Raw genomic sequence first — 20,935 nt, 5'->3', positions numbered from 1 at the left:
AGCGAGCCGGGGAGGGACAGAGAGAGAATCCCAAGCAGGCTCCGCACTGTCAGCACAGAGCTCAGTGTGGTGTTCAGTCCCAGAAACCCTGAGATCATGACCTGAGCTGAAATCAAAAGTCAGACGCTTAACCGACTGAGCCATCCAGGCACACCTTTTTTAGTTAGCTTTTTTAAGTGCAATATTTTGTTTTGTTTTGTTTTGTTTTTGCTTGCCTCCCTCCTTTCCTGTCTACCACTCCCACCCCCTTCCCTATCTAGGATAATTTAATTATGTTTTTAAAGCAGCAAATGGTTATAATGAACAAAGGTTTCAAAAAAAAATTTTTTTTACAGACAAATTCCTTCTAACATTATACTTCTAAGAGTATAGTTTGTGGAGGAGCTTGGCATCACCTTGTTAAACTTGTTAGAAATACCTAGTCTCAAACAACACCCCCCCCCCTTTCCTCCCTAGAGAGCCAGATGAATTAAAAGCTACATTTTAGTCAAGTGATTTGTATTTTTTCCCCCCTCAATCCTCAACACCTATAGATGCCTTACGGTCAAGTGCTTCCAGTTTAAACAGATTCTCTGCTTTGCAACCTCCAGCACCCTCAGGGTCTACATCGTCTACGCCTTTAGAGTTTGATTCCCGACGGACCTTAACCAGGTATGGAGCCCACTCTCCATGTTAACTGAAGACTGACCTACTTGTGGATGTCTGTTCTCTCTCTCTCTCCTTCTCTCCTTCTCTCTTTCTCTATTATTCTTTTTCTCTCTTTCACACACTCACACACACACCCGTGTAAATTATGATGGTCATCTCTGTGCATGGATTCCTCTTATCCCTAAGGTTGATTTTGTTTTTCTATTCCCTCTTTGATCTTCACGTTCTGTAATTTCCAAGATAAGAACATAATTGGGTGGTAGATTTGGGATGGGGTGGAAAGGAAGGGCAAGTTACCTGGCAAGTTTATAATAGTTTGTTTCTTTTTTTAAGAATTTTTTTTTTAATGTTTATTTTTGAGACAGAGCACAAGCAGGGGAGGGCAGAGAGAGACAGAGACACAGAATCTGAAGCAGGCTCCAGGCTCCAAGCCGTCAGGACAGAGCCCAACAAGGGTCTCAAACTCAAACTGTGAGATCATGACCTGAGCCAAAGTCGGACACTCAACTGACTGAGCCACCCAGGCGCCCCAGTATAATAGTTGGCTTCTTAAGAAAGTCAGACCCACCCAAACACCCCTGGAGGCTGGTGGAGGGCTTGCTAAACTAATGCGTCAGGATGTTCTGGATTAACCTAACACTCCAAAGCATGTGAATTAAAGAGCATGACAGCCTACCCATATGTTTCTCTGTCATACCGTTCTTCAAGTTCTGTTTCAGGCTGTCCTTTGTTTCTCACTATTCTCTCTGTATTGTACTGTCTTTCTACCTTCTTTTTTGTAGGACTGATACAGTCAGGTGTTCTGTTTGGTTGGTTTATAGGGAATGAAGACCTGTAGTATAATGACCGAGAACAAAATTTTTAGTTTTCATTTTCTTAAGATTTTATTTTTAATCTCTACACCCAGTGTGGGACTCGAACTTACAACCTTGAGATCAAGAGTCACATGCTTTACTGACTGAGCCAGCCAGGCACTCCTCAAAATTTTGGACGTAAGCACTTTTAGAGCTGAAGTTGCTTTAAACTCTCAAACTTTCCTTTTTTGTTACTGTAGTCAATTTGGCCAGGTAGACTTTCTAACTATGTTGTTGTTCTCTTGGCTTCTACGGTAAAATATGCTTAGCACAGTTCAGCTTTTAGTGATGGCTCAGCTTGTCATGAAGCGTCATTTGTGCTATTGATGGCTCTTTGCTCTGCCATAGATTTCCCCTGATGGCTCTGCTTTTTGAGTACTTGTGTATGTTCTTTCAGAGGTTAGACTACTGTCGTGCCTCTAGTCCTTTCTCCTCTCTTCCTTTTCATTTGCTGCTCCTGGCCTGCTATGGACCAGGAACTACCTGCCCAACTGGTGGGAACTGTCTGAAAAGAAGCCTAGGGAGATAGGAAGATTCTCTCTTAAGGAAAGTATGTGACTTTGGCCACTCAAAAACTACTTCTGCTACTTGGTTCTCAAAATATTTTACTTATATTTGAAGTTTCTGAATAAATACTGTATCATTGTCTAATTTCTAAGATAGTGATACCATGTCCGTTAGGTATTCTTTGTCTCTTTTGCTCTTTTAGCTCATACGTTCGGCACTGTCGTCTTTATTAAAAGATTTAAAGAACTAAAATAAGGATTTGCCATTGCATTTTAAAATCTTAAGTGGTATCCCTTCAACATTCGTGAGAAAAGCTAAAACATACTCAACATTCTCTGAAAGCACTGATTTTACTTGTTTACATAATTATAGTTTGGTGTAGAATTGGCGCCTCACATACCTGAAGTCATGTGTGAAAAATTACATACCTGCAGGAAATCTTAACGTTATTTTATGATTTGAATGCATAGTGGATGGGGTGATCTTCTGAAGAAGTATGTTTTGTGTTTTAAGTCGTGGAAGCGTGGGCAGGGAGAAGAATGACAAGCCCCTGACGTCTGCAGCAGCTCGTCCCAGTACTTTCCTGAGAGGCGGCAGCAGCAAAGACCTGTTGGACAATCAGTCTCAAGAAGAGCAACGCAGGGAGATGCTAGAGACCGTGAAGCAGCTTACGGGAGGCATGGACGTGGAGAGGAGCAGCGCTGAGGCTGACCGAAACAAGGGCCGGGAGTCAGGTGAGAGACTTGGTACACACAGAAGGAAGATTCAGGCCTTAACTGTGGAATGAAAAGTGCAGAGGAGATTTTGCCCCTGTGTAGATTTCAGAATCATTACATGGTAATATAACATACCAGTATCTTAAAACGTAAAGGGCATCTTCATGGTTTTGTAACATAGGTTTCGTTTCCCAGGTTGTCCCTTTGTTCGTCAATTTGTAAGTTTCCCCCATTCTCTATTAAATGTGATGGTGATGAGGGTCTCTTGCTGTATATTAAGCAATCTGAATTTCTTAACAGATTCTCACAGTAACCCCTTCCTGTGCATTAGAGCGCATGGGCTTTGTAGAGCCCTCAAATGTATGAAAATTCTGACATCCAAAGCAAACCAAAGAGAAAATATCAGGTTGTCTTTTGTTACCTTCATCTTGGTAGCATCTGTGGTCTTTGTACATGTGTAGCTTGTATATGATTAGAGGACCAACTCAGATAATGCTCTAAAAATTACCTCATTTACATAACCTGTCTGCATTTCTGTTTCTTCATTTGTTATATGGGGATAGTAAATGTGCCTACCCTGTAGAGTTATCATGAAGATTAAATGAGAAGTCTATACGGGTAAATATTTAGAACTTTATCTGATAAATACAGATTTTTCAAAAAGTACTAGAGGTCATGAGGGTAAAGATGATGAGAACAATGAGAAATAGTTTAAAGATAATTTTCAGCATCTTTAAAATACTAATCCTGAGGTAGTACTGGTTGTTTATAACATCTTAATAGCTTTCAAATTTCTTTCACTATTTAAATTGTGTCTCCTCCTCTAAATGGATTCAGAGGCAAATTGAAATGTCTTCTCCCAACTGATAGACCAGAATTTTTTACTTCAGGGACATGTGGCTTTCTGATCTGTGGTATCTATTTGGGGAACATAACGAGATAGTGTATGAAAATATCTTGTGAGTAGTGAATAACGTGGCACAGCTGCCCTATGCATTTTTATCTTCTGGGTCATTCATTTATTCATCACATGCACACTGAACACCTGGTGACTTGTGGGCATTGGGTCTCTGCTTTCAGCCTTTAGTCTGCTGGGTCCAGAGGACTCCTATGACATAATTCCACGAAAGGTATTGTATATAAGTACAAACTGAGAAAAATGCCACGGAGGAAAGGAGCAGAGTTCTAAGAGGGTACTGAACAAAGGAACTATCTGGAATTGATACAGAGGGATATCAGGGAAGGCTTCCTCGGGTCTGATGAACCAGTAGGAGTCGAAATAGATTTATAGGAAGGGATGGGTATGGAGCAGAGAGAAAGAGCACTCTGGCCAGAAGGAGCATCATGACATGTTCACGCAACTGCCAAAGGCCCGTGTGGTTGGAACTCTGTGCGTGATTGTACAAGCTTCACGTGCTGTTCATCACTGAAGCAGTGGAGAAGAATCAAAATGCAGAAAGGGACAAAAAAGCTCTAATTACAAAAGTTCACCGTACCCCTCTATTCTTTTCATTGTGGAATATGAAGTTACTTAGTGCCTATCTATGCTAAAAATAAATATTTCTCTTTTCTGCTTTTAGGTGTCTTGCTTTGTCAGATTTGTATCTATTTTAATGCTTTTATGGAAAAGTTGATATAACAACAAATAAATATTGTCAACCATAATCCCCGATTTTAATTACAATTTTGTCTGTTTTACTTCCTCACTTTTTTTAACCTCATTAGTAGCGAAGCCAGAAATTCCAGCAACAGCAGCCCCTGACAAGCCTGCGTTGTCAGAATTGGAGATGGCGAGGAAGTCTAAATCTATCATTGATGAGTTTCTACACATTAATGATTTTAAGGTAAATGAAGTTTCAGAAAAAGAAAGCAACAACACAAAGCCCCGTGGCAGAGAGATACAGTAACTTGGCTCTGGTCTAAAGCACTTGTCACTAAGACTTGGAGTAATCCAGGTCCCATGCAGTTCAGTTTGCACAACTCGGATGTGCTCTTGCCAGCTACTGTCTTTTAAATTGATGATGGAGTTCACAAGATCACATGGCAGGAAGGGGGAATGACTACCAGTCCATCCCCACAGTAGAAAAACCACATTGACTTTGATGTTCATGAGCAAAAACCCACACATTATCATTTTTAGGCATTCTTATCTAGCTGTACATTACCTGTTATGATCTTCACAGTCCTTTTATGGTCATTCTTGTATTAACTTTAAACTATGGCTAACATTACTTTTTATTTCATAAGTGGAAACCTGAGGCACCAAGGAGTAATTGCACTGCCAGGGCCAGACAGCCTACGTGAAACATTCAAGACACAGCTTTGAATTTACTGTTCTTTAACCCCAACTTTCTCTTTGATCTTCATTTTAAGATGGTAGTGAATAAAATAGACATCATGCCTGACTTCATGAGCTCTAGAGTCTAGTGGCAGAGACAGGTCATAAAGAGTTAACTCAAAAATAGGTATTTAAATTATAGTTATTGTAAATGCCAATAGACCTCTAGGATCTTAGGAGAGATCATATAATAGGACCTAGCTTAGGGATCTGGAGTCAGCAGAGTCTTACTCTGTTAAATTATTTGTCAGATACATTAACTACTTTTGCTTTAACATTATATTAATTATTTCAAGCTTACTTGTTCTCTTGACAGTGTAGTTATTATTTGCTTTCTGTACATAACAGTCACCCTGATTAACTGTAGCCCAGCTTTCTAAAACCCTCAAGCCTTTAAAAAATCATCTAAAATTCAGAAGAAGTACTAAGAGGTTTTGATGATGAGCCAGTTAGTTGGAGAGGAAATATCAAGTCAATGAGCAACAAATACTTTGAAAGGAGAAAAGTATCACTCTGAGGAATGGGAGCCATAGGGGGAAAAAGACCTAAGTTCAACGGGAGGACTCTCTGAAAGATCTTAGCCCTAGGCCTGGCCTGTAGGATGGAAGAAACAGAGTCAGTTATGACTCGGGAATTTCATTGTACTGGGTCCAAGGCGCATCTGCTGCAGAATGATGATAAGAAGCAGGTGACATTGTCAGACATAGTGAGGGCTCCCTGTGTGCTAGGTGCCGTTAGTTCATTTAATCCTCATAACGCCCTCTTGATTTTAATATTATTATAATAGCTATTTTTATAGATAATGAAACTGAGATGCAAAGATGTTAAATAACTTGATCTGAGTCATGCTTCTGATAAGTGGCCAACTCAGGATTTAAAATTAGGCTTCTAAGGGTGCCCGGCTTGCTACGTCAGTAGAGCACGTAACTTATGACCTCAGGGTTGTATGTGTGAGCCCCACATTGGGTATAGAGATTACTTAAAGAGAAAATCTTTAAAAAACAACAACAACAATAAAAGTAAAATTAGGCTTCTAGCTTCAGAGCAGAGACTGTGATTTTATCTTATTACCTTTAAGATTATTAGTGTGTTATGCTAAAGGCTTACAGAGATCATCCTAAAGGAAAGGTTTTTCTAGCATTTTAGTAGGTGTTGTTATTATTAAAAATAATACAAATTAATATGTACTGAGCTTTTGTGTTTGGCAGTGTGCAAAGTCCCTTTTTATGTTCATTCCTCAAGTAACCTTATGATGGGAAGTCAAGCCTGAGGGATTGTTACACTCCTGAATTCACATAGTAGCAAGTGGCAGGGCCAGAATTCAAACTTACATTTGTCCGATTCCACACCCTATGGTTTTTAGCCTCTGTGGTATATAGTTATTGAGTACGTAAAATGTGCCAGCCACAATTTAGGAAACACTGCCTGGACATCGGATATGCTGTAGTGTATATAGTGAGCAACATAGTCTATTTCTGTGGGGCATTTGTGGAGCCTGTGTTCTAGTGGGAGATACAAAACTGCCCTAAAGATAGGTAATAAATAAACGACAAATACAAAAAGGAAAATAATGTTTCAGTGCAGAGAAGTAAACCTAGGTGATATGATAGCCGGTGACTGGGCAGTCACAGACTGTAGGAGGTGTCCATTCACCTGAATACTCAATGAAATAAGAATCAACACGAGAAAATCAGGGAGAAGAGCAAGATGATGAATTGCTGTGACATTGAAAGCAGCATGATATAGTTCGTTGATACCACATGCAGGTTCAGTGAATAAATTCCCCTTGTAAGACACTTGATCACTTCAGGTTAAATACTGAAGATATGTGCATTCATTTCCATGCTCTCGTGAAAAAGCTTTATAATGATGATGGTCTTTAAAATGAGGTAAAAATTCACGGGGATAAAGAGTAGAGGGAATAGACCGCACCAACACTCTGGAAGTTAGAAACTAGAAGGATGGGTGGTCATTTATTTAGCAGACTACAAATGCACGTAAGGTGCAGGTGGGACTGAAAACAAAAGGACCGATTGGTTTAAAAGTGTATATAAGACGGTTTTAAAAGACAACTGGGCCGAATGTCTCCAAAACTGTGAATGTTCTAAAAAGATGAAGAGAAAGGACTGATCTGGATTAAAGGAGTCTAAAAAGACATCATGCATCCTGACATGTGATGTCAGGTTTTCAGTTGGGTCCTAAACAACAACAAAAAACTATATTTTGGACATTTGGGGACAGTTGTGGAAATTTCAAATATGTACTGTTTATCAGATAATATTTTTATTGACATTGTGTTGGTATTAAGTTTTTTACGTATCTATGAAGAAAACTAACAATTGATGAATCTAAACTGAAATTACATACGTGTACATTGTACTATTCAATGTCTCTGTAGTTTGAAAGTTTTTTAGATAAAAAGTTTATGTGGGGGAGGCATTAAATAAAATAGCAGAGGAGAAATAAAGCAGCAGTGAGAAACCTACATGTGCTCTAGTCCCTTCTTCATTCAAGCAGCTGCTCTTCTCACATGCATCTTCCCTCTCAGAAGAGCTGCTCTCTTCAGAGGTTGAACCAAAGGATTTTGGATTCAGACAGAGTTGAGATAGCTGAGGGCAGGGAGCCACAGTGCTGTGTTGGTGATTCAGCAACCTTGGCTACCAGGCCTCAGAGATATGGACCTAGCCAGATCACCCCATGGTAAGGACCATTTCACGAGCCCCACACCCCAAGAATTTCCTAAGAGGGTTTTAGCACTTAAGCTAAGTATACTAACTTTCATATGAAGGAAGACCTTCCTCGTTGAAGATTTTGCAAATATTAACATACCCAGACAGAATTACCTCAGTTGCCACATTAAGTCATTTGGCACGTGATGATGAATTTCTGTTTCTTAATATACCATTTTCAGGTTTTTAAATGGTCATAAGATAGGTAAACATTTTGTAGAAAAACACACTTCGGCCCTTTGCGTGATTGTTGATAAATTGTGAAGCTAAACATATTACCCTTCTTAAGATCCTCTTTTTTTTTTTTCTGTTTTTAAATATGGCTAATATTGCCCTTGTCAGCCTGCATTTTACTGAGCTAAATTAATGTTTTTTTAAAAATGTATGAATACTAGGTTGTTTGTGGAGCTTTCTGCTGACTTTGTCATAAGTAAAAGATTGTAAACTTATTTTAACGCTTTGGTAATGGGATCCAGATATTAGACTAAGCTGTTATTTGCTGTTTGAACAGGAAGCCATGCAGTGTGTGGAAGAGCTGAATGCCCAGGGCCTGCTACATGTGTTTGTGAGAATGGGAGTGGAGTCCACCCTGGAAAGGAGCCAGATCACCAGGGATCACATGGGCCAATTACTGTATCAGCTGGTGCAGTCAGAAAAACTCAGCAAACAGGACTTTTTCAAAGGGTCAGTATCCTCTTCAAGAGTGGTATTCAGTTACTAAGCTCTTGAGTAGTGGTTATTTTTAAAAGTACATATATTTTTAAGTATTTGTCTATTTCCATAGAGTAAAATTATGTCCACTGTAATTGGATAATTACAATTGTTGTGTAATATACTGATAATTATAATTGCGTAATATACTGATAGTGTGTTGGTGGATATGATGGCATTTTGTAGATTGTGCTAGGGCATAAAGGTTATTTATCTCCTGGTTTTCCAAATCCTATTGTTTATACCTGTATTAAGGTGTAAGTAAGGTAGTAGAGACCCCTTCACCTTGGGGAAACTCAGGCCCTCAGCAGCCCGTTTACCTGTAAATCCCTAGGTGTTCTTTGAGGAAAAAAAACTTTAAAGAAAAAAAAAAAAGTTTATTTCTTTTGAGAGAGAGCACACTCACAGGAGGGGCAGAGGGAGAGAGAGGGAATCTCAAGCAGGCTCCACACTGTAGACACGGTGCCTGATGCAGGGCTCAAGCCCACAAAACACGAGATCATGACCTGAATTGAAATCAGGAGTCAGATGCTCAACCGACTAAGCCACCCAGACGCCCCATAGAAGCTTTTTTTAATGTGAGAAAATTTCTGGAAAATCAACTTAAACCTAAAAGCCTTATCCTTTCAATAAACCCTGGTTATTTTGGCCAAGGGATGCTTATCTGTCCACTCTAGCCCCATAGCAGGACGTGTTACTCCAAGTTGTTAATGACTTAGTCTGTTCCGGGTTGGTTTCATTATGATTCCTGTTGATGACTGCTTTGATGAAGTCTGGCTGTCATTAGTGTTGTATCTTCATTAGATCAGGTTCTGATTTGTTTGTGATCATCACATGTGTGTGAATTGGATTCTTTGTGGTACAGCCACAGAATCTTACCCAGGTTGAGATTCTGAAATCAAGGTTTAAGGTGAAAATTGCATATGGTAAAAAGTTTCTGTTTTAGGAGCTGTGTTACGTAAATATAAACATAGAAACACACCCGGCCCTGCCAGGTGCCCGCTCTCTAATTGTTCAGGAACTAATATTTCTTGAAGGCAGGACGTCAGATTCTCCTCTCCAATCTCATACTTGACATATGTTCATTGGGTGCAATGACAGTAAGAATTCTACACTATTTATTTTTCTCTGTGTTTTTTTTTTTTTTTAACTTTTTTTTAATACTTATTTTTGAGGGGAAGGGGGAGCAGAGAGAGAGGGAGACACAGGTCCGAAGCCAGCTCTAGGCTTGGGCTGTCAGCACAGAGCCTGATGCAGGGCTCAAACCCACAAACCATGAGATCATGACCTGAGCCAAAAGCGGATGCTTAAGTGACTGAGCTACCCAGGCACCCCTTTATTTTTCTCTTTGTAAATCTTTTTTGCCAAGCTCATATTATATTCTTGAAAATTAAATGCACATGTGATAAAATGCCACTGTGTGTCTTTCGGGTATGGTCAACCTCTTAGAATAGCGTAATCATTAAATGCCACAGTTGAATATGTTCAGGAATGATTACTCTTTTGATTTTGTGAGGAATGGTGGTGTTTTCAAGGTCCTAGAATATACATACTTGCCCCTAGGATTATTACTAAGCTGTCTTTGAGTAATAAGGTAGATTTCTATGAATTCAGTGAATGACTAGATTTAGGCCATCTGACCCAGTTACCTTAGTAAGAAACTTCGGCAGAAGTTGCTGTGATTGTTGTCCTTTAAGGCCAAGATGCGGGGCACCTAGGTGGCTCAGTTGGTTAAGCATCCGACTCTTTAACTCAGCTCAGGTCTTGATGTCAGGGTCATGAGTTTGAGCCCTGCATTGGGCTCTGTCCTGGCCATGAAGCCTACTTAAAAAAAAAAAATAAAAAAGAAGGCCAAGATGGTTTCCCAGTTTTAAAAAGAGAAATCGAGTCACTCCAGTAACCAGCCAGTGTGTAAACAGCAAGAGTAAATGAGGGTAACCACACCCTCACAAATAAATCTAAGTTCTGTTCCTAGCCAGCTTGAAATCCTACAAACTACATCTGAGGTCACAATTGTATTAATTTATAAATATTTGCTTCTTTCTCATCTGTTATGATATATTCATCAGATAATTTCAGAAATGAGAATGCTGGATTATTATTTAACCCTTTCTGCCTCTCTTCAGACTGTGCTCCTAAGTTTATTTCTGTCTAGAAAGACCCCAGGAAGTGCCGTCTGGCTTCATTGTCTTCATTGAACTTGAGAGGTTCATTGCTTGATTGCTAGGCTCCCTCAGACATTGGCATTTCCCTTTGGGGGATTCCCTGTGGGGAAAAAATGTCATACTCAGACATCGGTGTCTACACTTTCATTGGTGGTGGCCCTGTTGCTGCTGCTGGCAATATAGCCACCACCTTTTATTTATACTGAAAATGAGATGAACACTTCTGTGCTTCGGTATCTACTTCATCTTTCTCTATTCCGATTTCCTTCTATAGCTAGAGAGAATGCAGTGATTCCAGACCTCACTTTTGATACTTTGTTAGATCTAACCGCGCCATCCTTAGACCCAGACCCCTATGAGGACCCATGTTCCTTACTAAATGGAGAGGCCTGGCAGTTTTTTTCTAAGATGAAAACAAACAGCCACTTGTCATCCACCAGGAGTTTCCTTGCAAATAGATCAAAGTTTCCTAATTACTTCTAAAGCCCAAATTATAAATAGTTCATACTGTCTAAAGAGGCCATTTCATTGGAGCCATGGAAATGCCCTAAGTTTTTTGTCTCTTTGGTCCCAATATCCAAAGACCTCTGTCCTTACATAGCATATGGGCAAACATCTAAGCTCAGCTTCCTTGGATGCTGCTACTGCTTAGATGCCAATTTCTGAGCAGTGGTTAAAGCTGTTCCCTCCCAGCTCCCCAAGCCAGAGTCGATGGAAAGTATAAGGCCTCCCTGTTTACTGGGCACTGATCAGTCAACTATTCATCTGCCATTTCTCCTACAGAACTCTTCAAAGGATGCACTGCTACTAAATTCTAATACTAGACAGAAGTTTTAAATAGGCTTTCTAGTCAGGTTGTTTACTAGATAGTTTATCAACCCCAAGCATAGTAGTTGCCACATATAAAATATATCCCTACAAAGGCAACATCAAACCATCTTGAAATTTTCAGGACTTAAATCTCAATACTTTATGAGGCAAATCAGGTAGGTAGGTAGATGCATTATTGTATAGGTAGATAGGTTTCAAAAAGTGTTGATAAATTCATTTTATATCATGGCATTAGAAGACTTCTTTCTTTTTTTTTTTTTTTTTTTTTTTTCAACGTTTTTTTATTTATTTTTGGGACAGAGAGAGACAGAGCATGAACAGGGGAGGGGCAGAGAGAGAGGGAGACACAGAATCGGAAACAGGCTCCAGGCTCTGAGCCATCAGCCCAGAGCCCGACGCGGGGCTCGAACTCACGGACCGCGAGATCGTGACCTGGCTGAAGTCGGATGCTTAACCGACTGCGCCACCCAGGCGCCCCTAGAAGACTTCTTTCTTAAAGCTATCTAGTAAAGATAGTTCACTATTAGCCATGGAATTTGGAATCACTGAAAGTGTAATAAACAAATGAAAACCAAGACAGTAAAAATTGGAGTTGTCAATAGACACAAAATATGGGCCCTTCAGGAAGCTTGACTTTGGAAGATATTTGTTGGAGAGAAAATTCTTATCTCCTCCTTGACTATCTTGGGGAACTTTTCCTGCCACTCAACAGCAGTTCTACCCTGCTATTCAAAGCTTACACAGACATGCAGACTAAGTTTCAGGTGCAAAATTGCAGAGGTGCAAAAAAACCCAAAAAATCGCTGACCTGCTGGTTAATAGTGGAAACCAAGTTTGCTCACAAAGGTAAGATCTAGCTTAAAAAATGTTTTCCATAGTGATCCTTTGAATATGATACTAGAGTATAAGAAACTTTCATCATCATTTCATTTCTTTCTTTTACCTGGAATTAGATTCTGTTATGACCAGTCATAATAATACTTGATTAATCTGATTTTTAAATTTTTTTTTTTTCAACGTTTATTTATTTTTTTTGGAACAGAGAGAGACAGAGCATGAACGGGGGAGGGGCAAAGAGAGAGGGAGACACAGAATCAGAAACAGGCTCCAGGCTCTGAGCCATCAGCCCAGAGCCCGACGCGGGGCTCGAACTCACGGACCGCGAGATCGTGACCTGGCTGAAGTCGGACGCTTAACCGACTGCGCCACCCAGGCGCCCCGATTAATCTGATTTTTAGATGTTCTCACTGTTTCTTGTTTATCTACATCAAGATTTACTTTTTTATTAAGTTATCACAGTGCAAAGTGTGGGAGATGCTACTGACGATACTATTTGTTTCCAATTACGGAACATTATTTTGCCTTTTCAGCAGAGTTTTGATCAGAACTTCAGTGAATTTAAAAAAAACCTTTTTTTTTAACTACCATGTATCCCTTTCATTACGTTTTAGACAGGAACTCAATATGTAAAGAAAATAAAAGTAGAGCCTCTGTAGTTGAGATGGAGGGAAGGATACCTAAAGTCCTACCTGTGGACCTCACCAAAGTTTAGTCCATTTGGTGTAATGGTCACTACATACCAAGAAGCAAGGGTATGGTGTAGTTCTGTTTCATTCATTCATCTGGCAGAAAATGTATATTATACAAGGTAGTGTTACAGGCTGTGTAATACTCCAAAGACAAAGATAGCTAGAAGTTTCTGTACACCATGGATTTTTCTTTTAAAATTGTACAAAAGAATTTAGGAACTGTAAACCTGAAAAGAAGCCTCTTACAAGCTTGTTCTACAGAAATCCTGTGTTCAGCCAAATACGGGTTTTTTATTTTTTAAGTTTATTTATTTTGAGAGAGAGCACGTATGTGCACAATAGTGAGGGAGCGGCAGAGAGGGAGAGGGAGAGGGAGAGAGAAAGAGAATCCCAAGAAGGTTCTGCAGTGCTGAAACCCTGATGCAGGGCTCTAACTCACAAACTGCGAAATCATGACCTGAGCCGAAATCAAGAGTTGGACACTTAACAACTGAGCCACCCAGGTGCCCTCTCAGCCAAATATGTTTTTTTTCAGCAATATGGATTTGACCAGTGATTGTGTTCTGCATACTGTCCCTTGATGACTGACTAATCAAGAACTAGAAAACCAAGGCAAGAATATGGTTATCTTCTAGTTTTGATTTGAGATGAAAATAGCAGATCTACTGCTGAAAGACTGGATGGCTACAGTTGTCTCACGGGCTCATTAAACAGCTTAATCTATGGCATTAAACCATGGAACATGAATTCACATTGTAAGATGATTAGCCCAGGAATTGTGGAGTCCAGCCAGATTATGTTCCATCAGTGGCACATTAACTGAGCCTAAAGTGTTCATATAATGAGAGAAGAGTCCAGTTAATCTGTTGTATAGCAAGTAGATATCAAATAATTTTAAGCTGTGAGGACAGAAAGTCAGCATTAAGGATTCACAAGGCCCAGACTTATGTCGCAGAGCTACAAACTGTTTTGAAATGACATCTTCAGAAAGGCAACCCTCCATTGTAGTGGTATCTCTTTTTAAGTGAAAAATTTTAATGACATGTAGACCTCTGCAGTAGGTAAACAGAGTGGCATACTCAAGCTAAAAGCCAAAAACTACAGTGAGAAAGCACCCATTTTATGTAGGAAGAGATCTGAAAGGCTATGAAGACAAATACTACCTGCCCTACACTCACTCATTCCTTGCCTTATGATTGTGCGCATTTCCTTGTAATTATGTGTATGCCTCCTTGAGTTAAATTTACTTTCGTTTTTGTCCTTTTTAACATGCTGTATATGGGACTGATTAACAAAGTTTTGAGTTATGTTTTTATATTTTTAAGTGAATAACTGTGATTTTTACCTTAAATAACTGCTGATATTTTGTATATGTGACTTTCCCAAGTTTTATATTTAAATCCCATTTATTTTATTTCACATTGAAAAAAATTTCAGGCCATGAAATCTGGAAACCATTAGCCTTTCTTTAAAGGTGCAACAGTTTTGGGGCACCTGGGTGGCTCAGTTGGTTAAGTATCCAACTTCGGCTCAGGTCTGATTTCACTGTACGTGGATTCGAGCCCCACATTGGGCTGTGTGCTGACAGCTCATAGCCTGGAGCCTGCTTCAGATTCTGTGTCTCCCTCTCTCTCTGACCCTCCCCGACTTGCAGTCTGTGTGTGTGTGTGTGTGTGTGTGTGTGTGTGTGTGTGTGTGTCTCTCTCTCTCTCTCTCTCTCTCAAAAATAAACAAACATTAAAGGTACAACAGTTTTTTAATAAGTCGTAACAATGATGTTATTAGTAATGTTATCAGACTCCTTTATATCCATCCAGTTTGTTTCCCTATTATGAGCTCCTCAAGAACAAGGATTTTTGTCTTTTTTTTTTTCTCTGGGTCTAGTCTACATTATAGTGAAATTTTCAGTCCGTGTATCTGACTGGTCCAGGGAATATGATACTCAGCTGTGGTGAACTCATTAGATAGTGTAGGAATAGATTAAATATCTCTTCCCCCAGAACTTAACATGGCTGCCTTGTTTTCATCCTGAAATCTTCCAGAAGTCACCTTCATACAGAACTCTCTTCTGACCACCCTCTCCGTTGGGATATCCTGGTACTATAGTTCATGTTCATCAGAGTATTAGCCCTTTCTGCAAACATGCTTTTGTTTGTGCTATTCATTTTTTTTTAATTTGAGAGAGAGAGCATATGTACAAGGAGGGGAGGGGCAGTGGGAGAGGGAGGGAGAGAATCTTAAGCAGGCTCCATGCTGAGCATAGAACCCAACACAAGGCTCGATCTCACAACAGTGAAATCATGATCTGAGCTGAAGTCAAGAGTCAAATGTTTAACTGATTGAGCCACCCAGGGGCCCCTAGAATTTCTCCTCTACTAATACAGGTTTTTGACAACAAGAATGTATTTATCAGTTACTTTATGCCTGGCATAGTATCTAACATAGTAGGTGCTTTAATAGATATTTGCTGACTGAGTTTTGGACTCTTTATTTAATCTTAACTTCTGAATTATATTTGTGTGAAATGTTCTTCTTGTTCTTGTCTAGTTTTTCAGAAACGTTGGAATTGGCAGATGACATGGCTATTGATATTCCCCACATTTGGTTGTACCTTGCTGAACTGGTGACCCCCATGTTAAAAGAAGGTGGAATCTCTATGAGAGAACTTATCATGTAAGTTGTACTTGTTTTTGTTTTCATTTTGTGTGTGTGTATATCAAGATAAACTGATGCAAAACTTACCAGCTATCTCTAGCATAGTGCTCTTTCCTTAGTGCCTTTGTAGGCTCTTGGATGCAGCCTGTGACTCCTTTTAAGACTTCTTATTTCAGGGGATTAAGAAGTACAAACTGCCCATTACAAAATAAAAGTCATGGGGATAAAACGTATGGTGTAAGGAATATAGCCAATGATACTATAATAACTTTGTATGGTGACAGATAACTACACTTATTGTAGTGATCATTTTATAGTATATATAATTGTCACATCACTATGTTGTACACCTGAAACTAATACAATTATACTTCAGTGTAAAAAAAAAAAAAAAAAAGGACTTATTTCTGTATAAAAATGTTACATTACACTGTATCTCCATCAGAGAAGTGACAGGGATATGATAACCCTGTGGTCCATTGAGGTTAGCAGTATTTATAGATAGGGCTCCAAAATCACATAACTGGAAGGTTATTGCTCCTGGAAGCTTAATGTTAATCTGACTTTTATGTCTGTCCTTGCTCAAATGCCATAAGTTATTTCTACATGATAGCTTGTCAGACTGATTGGATAGGAGTCCGAAGTTGTTTCTACTTTGTATAGACTAGTTTTTTCTAAACTCTTCTTTAGAGCATTAGTATTTCCCCAAAAATTGTTCATATAGTCCTACTCTATGTACTATTATGTCTCTTTTGTTTGAGGTTCACAAAGTATATTACAGCAAATTAAAGATTATGAGAATTCTATAGTGAAACCAAACAATAAAAACAAGATTTGGGTGCTTGGCTGGCTCAGTCAGTAGAGTATGCAACTCTTCATCTCACAGTTGTGAGTTCAAGCCCCACGTTGGCTGTAGAGCTTACTTAAAAAAATAAATAATAAATTTAATAAAACCTATTTAGCTTTGTTTAATGCAGCATTCTCTCAATTGTAGAATTCTTTTCTTGAGGAATAATTATTCATATCCTGTGGAACACAGTGTGGGATATACTGGTTTAGACTCTGAAAATAAATGGTCCCTTTCTGTTTCATCTATATTGTAAAGAAAAACTTCCTTTCTTAAAAATATTTCATAACTAAGTTTCACATCTCCCAGTTACCTAAGGTGCTTCTCTCATTTAGGCTTGAAGTGGTGTATATGTAAATAGATTATTAAATGAGACTGATCATTGCATTGCTTCTATCACTGAGGCAGTTAAAGAAAAAGGCAAAACCCGGGAAATCTAAAGTCCCTTTCCGGCTTCTCCATGAAGCATAGAGTGAACTTGAAGTCTGAACTACTTCTGCTGAACATTACTTAGAGCATGTCCTGAAGCTTTCTCTTGCCCAATATGATTTAGGTTCAGCACACGTTGTTCACCTAGTGTTTTAGAACTGGAAGTTTGGTTCAGAGGTACTTAATCACTACTCCTGTCTTTTACAGAGAATTTAGCAAACCTTTACTTCCTGTTGGAAGAGCTGGGGTCTTACTTTCTGAAATATTGCACCTTCTATGCAAACAAATGGTGAGTATTAAACTGAGTGTTAGACTCAACAGCGTCTTAGGCAAGGCAATGATTGTAATCTTGAGGTATCTGTGAATAGCTTAGGTACCGCTATGCAAGTATTTCTGTTTTCCTTTTCCTTTTTGAAAAGAAGAGCGAGGCCTCTGTTTTCAACCTAGTTTCTTACAGAGGTGTATTTCTCCTTCTGTTTACTAGTAACTTGGGAAAGAATTATCTAATCTCAACTGGATTTGGTATAATTCTAAATAATCTCAAGATATGTTATATTTGTGGCTAGTAATTTTATCTTCTCTTGAAACAAAATGCCTACATTATTTATACTCTTTAATACATTTCAGTGAAAACGCCTTGCTTTCAAAGAAACGTAAGATTCCTAAAATGATTAATTTTATTAATTTTGGATCTCAAGCTAGGTAATCTGATTAGTAATAGGTGTTAAAGATGTTATACAGGGGTGCCTAGATGGCTTAGTCTGTTAAGCGTCCAACTCTGATCTCAGCTCAGGTCTTGATCTCAGGGTCATGAGTTCACGCTCTGCATTGGGCTCCACACTGGGCATGGAACCTACTTTTTAAAAAAGGGTGGGGGGGGTTTCCTCAGTGGCTCAGTTAGGTTGGGCAACTCTTGATTTTGGCTTGGGTCATGATCTAATGCTTTGTGAAATCGAGCCCCACGTCAGGCTCTGCACTGGCTGCACAGAGCCTGCTTGGGATTCTCTTTCTCCCTCCCTCTCTGCCCCTCACATGTGCGTGTGTGTGCTCACTCTGTCTCTTTCTCTTTCTCAAATTAATTTTTAAAAAGATTCTATAGGATTGTGAACTGCTGTCTTAAAGTTAAACTTAGTTTAATAAATACTGTACAATTCTCTGTAAAACTCTGTGCCAGCATCTCAGTGTACAAAGACAACTAAGCCTTCAAAAAATTTATAAACTAGAAAGGAAGACAAGTCTAAACCAAAAGTTTCAAAAGAGTGTATTGATGCCGTATTAGAGGTCTAAGAGGTTTGGGAAAGTGGTGTTAACAACACCTACAGTGATAACATCAAAACAGAACTCATACATGAAAATTTTGGAGTGATTTTTGACTGATTCAAACCATAGCCAAAGGTATGGGGATGATAGATTTCATTGTTTTGTAGGCATTAGTATAGAAAGTCTCTTGAATGTACAGAAGACCCTTTGTATTTCATCTGTGTAATAGTTATTTGTAGTTACTAAATAGCCTGGTCTCTAGTTCTAGTTGATTATTTGTTATTACTAAAGTTTTTATTGAATCCTAATTTGTACATCCAAAATTCCTTCCTCCTTTCCTAATCTACTTCACATTAGTCCTTATTAAAAACCTAAATTCTTACTAACTTTTATCTGTAGAAACAGAAAAAGCAAATTCTCACTTTTCCTAACCAAATTCTCATAGAGCATAAACTCTGAAGTGAGAGAGCCTGAGTTTAAATCCTGACTCTGCCAAGTTATCAGCTATGCCTTGGGCAAGTTACTCTATGAAATAATTAGTAATATGATTCATAGCTGATAGCCATGGCCTCGAAGGCTGAGAGTTCCCTGCATCACTGTGACTTTGTTCAGGGAGTGGACTTGTACCTTCTCATCAGTTTTCCAGCCAACAAGAGCTCTCCTCTGTTATTTCTTGGGCTCAATGTTGTTCTTCTTGCCCTTGAAATACTTCTCATTCCTGGTTCAGGAGCAGCAACCTCTTTATTCATTCTCCGGTTAGGCAGCGTGATCCTGATCTGTTGCGAAGAGGGATTCCAGTGAGGCTTGATGTATGACTTTAATAGTGGATACATAATATATACCACTAGGAAAAGAGACGCTGTTGAATTTATAAACTCGGTGAATTGGACTTGTTTTAGGTGATTATATTTATAAATCCCAAACTGAGCTTGCAATTTCCTAGATTAGTCATCTGACAAAATTAATTATTGAACCTTAAACAGCTATACTTCAGCCATTCACCGTTACATTTACTACATACATTCAGACATCTTGGTGTGAGAGCCAGGAGTCCTGAGAAACTAACTTTATATCAACAAAGGAAAAGTTTTGATTTTTCAGTCTTTATATTTCTATACTCTTGACTTCAAGCAAGCCTTTTCTCCTAATCTGCCCCCACCCCCTCCCCGTGCCTGTCCTCCTTCTCCTCCTCCTCTCTTCTTCCTCTTCATCATCATCCTATCTTTATATAAAAGTAAATGGACTGGACTTATCTCTGTTTTAGAGCCATAAGAAAGTGGGAGCCTTATGGAGGGAGGCTGACCTCACCTGGAAGGACTTTTTACCAGAAGGGGAAGATGTACATAATTTTCTCTTGGAACAGGTAAGTAAGAACAAGGCTTATGCCTTTCTGTTTAATAGTAGTTGGTCTGGTTCATAGAAAAAATGAAGGTAATTTCATTAGTAGTCCAGTATTAAAATTAGACCAAAATAGGAATTATGGTCAAGATGTCATTTTAAGTCCATGCTTTAGGGCCACTTAACTATTCACTCATTAGATAATAGATAAAAAAATAAAATTTAAAGGACTTAGCCACACACAGAGAAAACGAGCTGCATATCTCCATGAACCAAAAAATGAAATTGACAAATAAAGCGGGGGTAATAGGGCTAAAGCGGCAAGTCTTCTGAGCTCTGGGTCTAAATGCCACTAGAGACACCTAGAAGTTATTTCGGTGAGGAAATGGGGACTAGAATGCCTCTTACAAGGTAGAAAATTGGAGGACAGACATACTTCATGAAGCCAGGTGGGAACTCCACAGATAGACAAACGATACTCTTGCAGCCAAAACCGTAGCTAGGCTGTCCACTTGGTAACTGGATCCAGAAATCCACAACAAGGCAAAAGGCCCATGGTCAATATAATGTAGTTCTAAATAAGGAATTGTGGAGCATCAGAAAGAGGCAACCATAAAAATACTAGACAAGGAAGAGTGACCGAGAAAGGAAACAACTCTCTCTCAAAATGATCACAATCTGAAAATTAGTATATTGAGCTGGATAAAGACACACTGTGTTAAGTTAATATGGACATTAGCTTCCTTTTGGTTATCGTCCAGATACACTGGGGAGTGCTTCTGCCAAAAGATAAGAGCCTAGATAAAACATGAGTTATCTTGCATTGCTGAGCTGATAGAAAGTGAAGGCATTTTCTAAGGAAAAAAATGTGTGAGGAGAAAAGCCATAGATGAAACCTGAACTCTTAGCAATAAGCATACATGAGGGGCTTGTTTGTTTCATTGCCATTGTAAATGCTACCAGAGATGTAGGAAGAGGTTGAAATGGTCCTAGTTCAGTATTACCCTGGCTCCCAAAAGAAGCAAACAAAAATGCTTTTTGGAGAAAACATGCTCAACTTAGGTCTCTTCATTTTCTACTAATTAACATTATCTAAATATATAGTTAACACTTAAGAGTTCATTTTAGTCTGTGACGAAACAAGTAACCATGAATGAGAGTAAACAGACAAGAAATGGTACGTTTAGACCCCAAAGACATGAAATAATGGAATTCTTAATCAGAATATAACATAACGCTGTATAAAAAAGAGGAATTCACAAAAATGTGCAAGCAACCAAACACTAGTCAAAATGACTGAGAAAATTTGGAAAGAAGAAGAAAAGAAACTAAGGTAGATATCTAAGAGACACTATGAGATTTAAAGGATAAAATGAAA

The 20,935-nt window shown here is 38.9% G+C and overlaps 1 protein-coding gene across 14 annotated transcripts in view; it reads left to right on the top strand.

The window, feature by feature from the left end:
- The window catches only part of EIF4G3 (eukaryotic translation initiation factor 4 gamma 3), a 317,793-nt gene that overhangs the window by 279,996 nt on the left and 16,862 nt on the right, over window positions 1-20,935 (top strand). For 13 of the 14 annotated variants that reach the window (XM_030323566.1, XM_030323569.1, XM_030323568.1 and 10 more), the window contains 7 exons: window positions 534-651; window positions 2,523-2,743; window positions 4,451-4,569; window positions 8,304-8,476; window positions 15,576-15,701; window positions 17,167-17,248; window positions 19,484-19,582. In XM_030323566.1, the coding sequence (XP_030179426.1) occupies window positions 534-651; window positions 2,523-2,743; window positions 4,451-4,569; window positions 8,304-8,476; window positions 15,576-15,701; window positions 17,167-17,248; window positions 19,484-19,582 (938 nt within the window). The remainder of the gene's footprint in view (window positions 1-533; window positions 652-2,522; window positions 2,744-4,450; window positions 4,570-8,303; window positions 8,477-15,575; window positions 15,702-17,166; window positions 17,249-19,483; window positions 19,583-20,935) is intronic. The other variant, XM_030323561.1, reaches the window with a different exon arrangement.

Source organism: Lynx canadensis, chromosome C1 (genome assembly GCF_007474595.2).
Source record: "Lynx canadensis isolate LIC74 chromosome C1, mLynCan4.pri.v2, whole genome shotgun sequence".
Lineage (NCBI taxonomy): Eukaryota > Metazoa > Chordata > Mammalia > Carnivora > Felidae > Lynx > Lynx canadensis.
This window is presented reverse-complemented; position numbering and strand designations above follow the sequence as displayed.